Below are 8,985 nucleotides of genomic sequence, written 5' to 3'. Positions count from 1 at the left end.
AATTCCACTCCCTAGCCGCTCGCCATATAAATGTGCAAGATACCTAGTCTTTTATAAGAAATCATTTAATATATTATAGTAATAGAAAAATTCATCAGGTCTGAAGGTTTGTTCCGTAGCTCAATTAAAAGAGTTTCTGGCACAGTATGCTTGAAAGCGTCGGTTCGAATACAGCCGGATCGAAGGATCTTTTCTTAGTGTTAATTCATAAATAATTAATTATTATATTTTTAAGTGATATAATTATAATTTATAAGTGAGTTACATTACAAAATAAGTTAAGTGTTTGTGATGGATACGCTATAAAGCCTGAAATTTTGGCTAATATGAATGTGAAATTTCTCATGTAAGTGAATTTTGTAATAATTCTTATGAGAAATAAATATTTCTTAAATCGTAATTTTATAATTTGAGGTAATAAAGACCTTGCTTAAATGTGATGATTTAGCTGTCCTATGGCCTAACCTATAACTATTTAAACCTACTTTTGAAAAGTCTTTTCCCGGGATTTTGGAGAACGCACAGAGTCGCGATTTTTTTTCCCCCGACGCCGAAATGAAGCGTGACTGAAAACCTTAGGTGGTCTGCCCAGTAGGAAATATATTTTAAAAGATTTAACTTACTTAATATCACGTATACACATAAAAGCAATATCTAGAGAATAGCAACATAACCAGATCAAAATTAGTCGGCATAAACAAGCATATTTGAAGAGGCGATGTGGGTGGAGGAAATCGACGATGATATGCCAGGGGCGTACTAACTTGAGGTACGTAGTGTTTGCATAGTTCATCGGGAGACGGGTGTGATGATATACAGGGTGTAATCGTTAAGTGTTTCCTACGATTATTCCGCAAATATAAGAGACATCAAAAATCTTTAATTTGATATTGAAAGTATCTTACCTAATGAGTAAAACGACATCAATTACTTTTTAAAATAAAACTAGAAGTAAAAAAAATTGTAACGTTCAACGCTTAATATGACATACGTAGAGAAGTTTTAGTTGACCTACTTTAAGAGGTAACAATAAGTCTATAGATAAGAAAACTCCTGTAAATAATGTAATAAAACTATATTTTATTTGAACAAAAACAAATTATTTGAAAAAATATTTATTTTAAAGTATGTACAAAATTTTGTGTTCAAGGCAGTTGTTCGAAAGTAAAGCCTCTCTACAAATATATACTAAACTATACTAAATGTACGGGAACGTTAAACGTTAAAATTTTGAAAATTTCGAGATTAATTTAAAAAGTTATTGATGTCGATGTGTTTTACTCATTATGTAACGTAATTTTGATGTCAGTTTAAATGTTTTTGATACATCTTATATTTACGGAATAATTGTTCAGGTACACTTAACGATTGCACCCTGTATATGTGTCTAACTTTTTAAAACATTATGTTTCGGTTGAAATGTTTATAAACCTAACCAGATCAAATAAGGCAAAACAGCTAATACTACACTTTAAATTATGTCAGCTATTCCAAACAATACCATAGACTATTCCGAAAAGTTCTAAGCCGAGCCCAAAAAGCCTTTGGACCGCGTGTGTGGGTGTCTACAACATTGTAGTTTATCTGACGGACCGAGTAAAATCCTTGGCCGCCTATAAGAGTACATATAGCTTTTAAAATACGTATTATATAGCTATGTACCTATGTCGCGATATTTAGAGTTAATACTTCTTGGGGATTTGTGACGGCCTCCTAATGGATTTAAATAAATGAATGTCATGTTTTTAAATTTACCCTCGGTGATTTAAGCTTTTCAATAAATTTAAAAGATAAACAGCATAGGAAAGAGACCTATTTTTTCTGATCTAAATCGCATACATTTGTTTTTTCAAACAAACCAACGTTTCGAGTCCTTTGCAGGTCCCATGATCAAGGCTGACTGAGATGGTACTTATCAATCAATGTACTTATCAATTAATGCTAATATTAATAATTAATGTCTTAGAATAAATGTCAAGAAAACTAAATTCATGGTTATCTCTAAAAATTGTGGTCTTCAGCCCAGTATATCAGTCGCAGGACAAGGACTCGAGGGGGTCTGCAAATCCAAATGTCTAACCACATGGCGACTGACTGACAACTGACGACTGTGACACTGAAACTGAAATTAAAATCCGCATTGAAGTTGCCTGGAGTGCCTTTAATACTATGAGGAAATTATTATGCTGCCAGTGTCTTAAGATTCCTTTGCGCACTCGACTTCTTCTGTGTTACATCTGGCCAATACTTCTATACGGATGTGAGACCTGGATAACAAAAGAGCATCTGAGGAAACGTATTGAAGATTTGAAATGTGGGCCCACAGAAGAATGTTGCACTTATCATGGACTCACAAAGTCACCAATGATGAAGTTCTGCGACTAGTTGGAAAGAAGCGTAATCTTTTGCAGACTATCAAACAGAAAAAAGTTGCATATCTGGGTCATGGACTTAGGCATGACAGATACGAGCTTCTGCAACTGATAATGATGAGAAAAGTTGCTGGTAAAAGGAAAGCTGGTCAAAGGAAAAAATCGTGTCTGAGGAACATACGAGAGTGGATTGGGATAGCGAGTGCCGCCCAACTGTTCAGCCTCGCAAGAAATAAAGATAAATATGCTGAGCTGACTGCCAATCTTCACTAGTTGGAGAGGCACCTTAAGAAGAAGAAGAATATTAATGCAAATCATAAAAAACAAAACCGAAGAACTCGATACGATAAAAAACGTTCACTCACTTTTTAAAAGGTATACACATAGAGATGCTTCGATACATGTTTCGAATTTCGCTTTCTATAAAACCTTTGAAAAATATACAAGTAAATTCGTATTTTTTATGTTTCTTTGTGTTGTTAAAGAACGATGCCCGATGTAAATTATGTTTTAATAAATTAAAAAAAAAAAAAAAAAAGTAAATGAAGATGTAATGTGCAGGTTCGTATCGACGAAGAAAAAGAGCCTAAACGACACCTAAGTCGAAAATGAGTTTTATACATATTCGGTTTCGGCAGATATTTCTGCGTTGCCTATCGTCGATTTCATTTACATTTGAGCACTTTTTATCACTTTTTCCTTGCACGAATTTGACTCAATACGTCACTTACATTATTCTACTATCACTTCATGATATGATGACATGACATGAAACCTCATCACTTTTTGCAATAATGTTCATTTAAATAACATCGTAAAATCGTTTTTGAAAAATGGTAGTCAAAAAGTGAAGTTATTTTTTTTATTAAAGATGTATAAATAGTCTATGGTTGCATAGTGTTGTATGGAAAAAGACATTCAGTTAATTCAATTAAAATGGATTAGTAAATCGAAAATTTCAATCGCAACGAACGAGTATCTAAGTGTAAGAATTTGAAGGACAAATTAAAATTAAGATTTCGGAAATTTTGAATATGCTTTTTAGGTAATGTAATAAAACCGTCAGTAAACCTCAATTAAACAAATTGATTCATTCAATTAATTAATTGATTTGTAGTTGGCAGTCAAATTGGCCATCACTAAATTATAATATGGTCGGGTCAGTGACTTATTTGTTTACTTTTTGTTTATGACAGACAAAGCGAAGTATTTGTACCCGTGTCAAAGAACATATAGCTGATATCAAACACCGTCGCGTAAATAAGTCTGCATTCTGCGATCATGTCATGGATAAACGTATACATTCAAAGAAGTTTGACTAACCTCAGGTCCTTGCAAAAGAAGTCCGTTATCTACCCAGGATGCTGCGAGAGGCCATTGAAATTAAAAAACACCCTAATTTCAACAAGGTAGATGGTTTCACAGTACCACCAGTTTGGGATCCAGTATTTCCTCTAATGAAAAATCCCAAACAGACATAAGACTGCAGTACTAATTAATATGTTTTAGTTTATTCTAATTTTTATTATTAATCAATAATAAATTGAACTTAATAAAAATTCATTCAATAAAATAATTTGTAAAACTTAATGTAGCGTAAATTGGAACGTTTTCTTTGTAAAATTAAAAATAAGGTAATTAATTAATAACTATAGTATAGTGTAACTATAGTAAAAAAATAGGGTGATTTGCATCAATATTAGACATAACTGTTTAAAGACTGTACCACCTCAGTCAACCGTGACCATGGGACCTGTAAAGGACCCGAAACGTCCGTTTGTTTGAAAAAACAAATATACGCGATTTAAATCCAGAAAAATAGTTTCATTTCCTATGTGTAACCATCGCGAAAACCTAAGAACTCGATATAAAAAAAACTGTCATATATATTTTTTACGTAGTTAACTGCAGGTTAAAAGTTCTTTATTGCTCCATTTACTTTGTGTCGTTTGAATCCCCTCTATCACTGCCTAAATATAAAAAATCGTTATAATAATATATTTTACACCATGGAAGAGTCGAGAGTCTAAAATAGACATCCCTAATATTAATAATAATGTACCAATTACCTGATCTCAAACTTTCCTGTGCTATGAGTACTAGAGCAACGGAATTGTCACTGGGGCACTCCTAGAAAGCACAGGCCAGAACCAATTTAGGAAATTTTATTTTTCGTGTTGGTCCTTCTGGGAATCGAACCTGGGACTTCAATACCCAGAGCCCACAACGCAAACCACTAGGCCACCGAGGTCATCATTCCATTATCTCGATTAATTTTTAATCCTTTATTTAGATCACACTTCTTCAACCGTAATCTAATTGTAGTTGTAATTTAACTTTTGTGAAGTACACAAACACACACCAGGTTTAAAAAGACAGCAATTTTATTTTCAGAAGATATAACCATAATATAATAATAATAGTGCACACACTCAACATAGCCCCGCACTAGGGAAACCCTGTGTCGCGGGTGCCGTGGACACACATATACACCCAAAGTCACGAGAGAAACAAATGTAGGCCATACAACTATTTCTCCCTGCCCGGGACTCGAACCCGTGACCTCTGCATGACAATCCAGCATGAACTCTTCGGCAACGGAGGTAAATAAGATAAATAAACGTTACGCTTAGTCTGTTTCTTCTAATATTTAAATTAAATATTAAAATGTTCTTCGTTGAAAAAGCTAACAATTTCCAGTTCTAAATTATTGTTATCTTTCCCAAAGAAGGAGCACGTTTTTTGATTATGCTATTTGAATTATTTTGTGGTAAACGAGCTCAATATTACGACACTTTATTTTATTTTATTGAATATCATGATGTTTTTCTATTTACGTGAGAATACGCCAGTAGCTTATTATCATTACTGATACAAATATTGAACAAACACAAAGACAACTTTCTTCGATAGGACTGGACTCGAACCAGCGTCTGTCGGTCATCGTGGCTACCACTCTGCTAATTGAGCTACGGATCGATACTTCCCATGAACACTGCGCTAACTTAACTTTTGGACCTGTCCTGTTTTTAGTTTGGTTTTTGTTTCTACATTTTGTTTTCCACAGAATTAGTTTTAAGTATTTTTTCTTCATTTTTATTTCCACAAAATTCGTGGAGCATAATATTACGAAATAAAAATGGCTGTTTACAAAAATAACAGAAAATTACCAAAAAATAAAGTTGACGTAGTGTTAGTTGGAGGTAACGAGATCGAGCAAGCAGAATTTGTACATATGCGTGGTGATCTTTGTGTTTGGTTTTTGAACGTCTTTTTTGTCGTAGCGCCACCAGAGAGGATTTATGAAAGTTTTTTCACTCAGCCAGGTACCTTCGCAGCTACCAGAAATCTGACAAAGATCTCGCTATACTATAATTGCAATATTTCATTTTATTGAATATAATATGTTTACTACCATGATGATATTCTATTTTTGTCAAAATAACGCTTAAGTGATAAATTCAAAGCGGATAATTATTTTTTACGTTCAAAAATGGCGCTTATGATCTTCCAATCGTCGATTTCACATTGAAAATACGCGAAGACGCACGAAGTATCTACAAAAGCCCAATCTTTAGCGCTATTCGAAATTTGAAGCTGACCTATTTCAATGTAATGTATTAATTGACAATATATTTATCTCTCCCATTGCATAATTCAAATATAAATTATCAACGCGTACCTCAATCGAATATAAACTCTGTATTTAGACAGTTAAGATAAAGTTTTAACTACTTTAGCTAGAAACTAATTAATGTTATCCAATAAATTAGAATTAAACAAGTTATGAACATAATATAATAAGACAGTATGGTATTAGTAGTAGCAGTGAAGCTCCTTGTGAAAGAGTTCATCCAGGGAAGTACCAGCCACCTTATCTACTTCTGCCGCCAAGCAGTAATGTGCGGATTACTGCGTTCCGGCTTAAAAGAGTAAGGGTGATGGTGAAATTACAACCACATGGGACTTGTCAACTTACCTATGTCTCAGGGCGACTGGCGTAGCCTAAAATCTTTGCGATTTAAAGCTCTGAGTGGCACTGCAACTGATATGAATAAGCGTGTCTTTTACCAACAGGCGCACGACTTGTTGGAGAGCGCATTTATTCGACACGAATTTCATCAGCTCACCCAGCGCGGCCGCCGCGCAGTCGAAGAGCGGAGTCCACGTTTCTGCCGCACAGCGTGCGTCTAACTGTCATGGCAAAAATACGCTCTATTTGTTTAGCTTTTACGTTTTAACTTAAATGAGCGTCCCGGACGCGCAGGCAAGTCTGGCTTAAATTTGGTCTACGCTGTGGCTTGCGCGGAGTTTGCGTCGGCCCGCAAGGCGGCCGCGCGGTTGTATTATTCAGAGCAATTGAAATGTTGTTGCCTAGTAAATGAAATTCAGATTCGCCATTAATCTACATGCAGGTGTGGTAACGCAGAAATAGGTACAGTGGCAGTACTTCCCTGGACGAACTCTTTCACAAGGAGCTCTAGTGCTACTGTACATAATACATAACATAACGCACACACTCAACATAGCACCGCAACCCTGTGTCGCGGGCGCCATGGACACACACATAGATAACCACAAATTACACCCAAACTCACGAGAGAAATAAATGTTGGCCATTCAAATATTTCTCCCCGGCCCGGGAATCGAACCAAGTACATCTGCGTGGCAGTCTGGCATGGTAACCGTTCGGCCATGGAGGCAGTTATTTACTAAACTTCCATGAAAAAAACGAAAAAAAAGAAACTAAAATATTCAGTAGCTCGGAATCGTGAAATGGTCTTGTAATATTTTATATCTTACTTGAACTTACCTCTCAGGTGTAGCAAGCGTGAGATTGGGGGCAGGGAAAGCCCCGTCCGCTGCGCAAATGACGTTCACAGTGTCGTCATCGGTTTTGTTCTGGATCAGACGGAAGTGCGTCTCCGGCACTGCAAAAACATACAGTTCTTAGATTTCTTTGCTTTGAAAGGTAAATTGCTCGTAAGTACCTTTTTGAACCTCAATATGATTATGATATTAATACATTTTGATATAAATTTAATAATATCACATTAACTTATTTAATCTTCAGACAATACGACTTTGGACCGCTAGCTTTCACAAAAAAAATTGTCCGCAATTTCATGTTGGAGTATCCATCTGCATCCGATTAATCTGACATTGGAAATATTTACGTATTATATGTTATATATTGTTTTATATATATATCTATTTTTAATCTTAACTTGTACCTGTTTTAGCGTGTACCGCCAGTTAATTATGCTGAATTCAGAATAATTAACTCTCCTGTTAATTGGTATAGCAGGTAGATAATGCCTAATGGCTTTAAGTTCGCCATTTGTACTGCTTTGTGTGCAATAAAGTTTAAGTAAATACATAATAAAATAAATAAATTTTTTGCAACTTTGGGAGGTCAGACAAGATAACGCATAAAAATAATGACTTTCGATTCCAATCTGATTTGAATGTACAAACGCAATAACAATCCTTTGTTTGTAGCTATCCAATTATTGACAGAAACATATTTTATTTGAAAAAATACATACAGCTTTTTCATTTCCCTTAAATTTTCCTCTACAGCGCTCATTAGGCAGGTTAACATGACATAACACAATCCCATTGTAAAAAAATATAGACAATCTTGTTAATCCAAAAGTCAAAACTAATACAATATGCACTGTAACGTAAGTAGCTAATACGCGCGCACGCACACACGCACACACGCGCACGCGCGCGCTCGCACACACGCACACACGCACACACATACACACACACAAACACACACACACACACACACACACACACACACACACACACACTTTGATCCTTTTAATCTTGCTTTGTAATTTAATTCTTAATCTTTTCTTGTACTCCTGTCAAATAATGTTAATACTTTTAGAATACTCTAGGAAATTTATGAAGACTCTCTGCTACGGACAATTTGTATAATGCATGTGTCAATGTCATTTCAATTGTTCACTTCCCAAATATAAATAATAAATAAATTACATGCGATAACTATGTTGGAAGTCTAATAAGAACACTAAGATTGTCTTTTTTATTTTTAGTTTTTTCTTATTTTGCATTTTTTTTCATATTTGGAGGTCCGATCCATTTCACTGACAATTGAAATCAAAGATCCATGGCCTATAATGTGACCCGGTTAATGGATGTTTACGTACAAAAACCACATTCGTTTTCTATTATTTAGTTATAAACCTTTTGCGGTGAGAGTGGTGACCGAACATCGCTCGACCTTCATGAAGGGGGAGTTTTGGCCGAACGGTGTCTTGTATCATTGTTTCCACAGCCGGTTACCTGACACCAGATTGCGCCACACGTCGCCGACAAGTGTAATTCACGTAGAGTAGTTATTTAGTTTATTATATTGTATGTATTTTAATCCTTAAGGTATATATTATATGGGTCATGTGGCATGAAGTAAATTACTAAATAAATATAATAAAAAATAAGAAAGAATAAAAATAAACCACTTTTTATTTTATAAAAATATTGAAAATCTACGGGATTAACATGTAACAGGGTAATAAAGATTGGATGTTAACATTGACTTACAAATAAATGGACGACGGGTCTAATACAAAAACCA

The 8,985-nt window shown here is 34.9% G+C and overlaps 1 protein-coding gene across 1 annotated transcript in view; it reads right to left on the bottom strand.

Moving 5' to 3' along the window:
* Nucleotides 1-8,985, bottom strand: part of LOC113235383 — a 44,873-nt gene that overhangs the window by 15,165 nt on the left and 20,723 nt on the right. Inside the window, exon 2 of the mRNA XM_026471062.1 lies at nucleotides 7,186-7,303. Coding sequence (XP_026326847.1) covers nucleotides 7,186-7,303 — 118 coding nt within the window. The remainder of the gene's footprint in view (nucleotides 1-7,185; nucleotides 7,304-8,985) is intronic.

Source organism: Hyposmocoma kahamanoa, unplaced genomic scaffold (assembly GCF_003589595.1).
Source record: "Hyposmocoma kahamanoa isolate Upper Pololo Valley unplaced genomic scaffold, ASM358959v1 87, whole genome shotgun sequence".
NCBI lineage: Eukaryota > Metazoa > Arthropoda > Insecta > Lepidoptera > Cosmopterigidae > Hyposmocoma > Hyposmocoma kahamanoa.
Note: the sequence above shows the minus strand (reverse complement) of the source record. Positions and strands in the feature narration are given on the sequence as shown.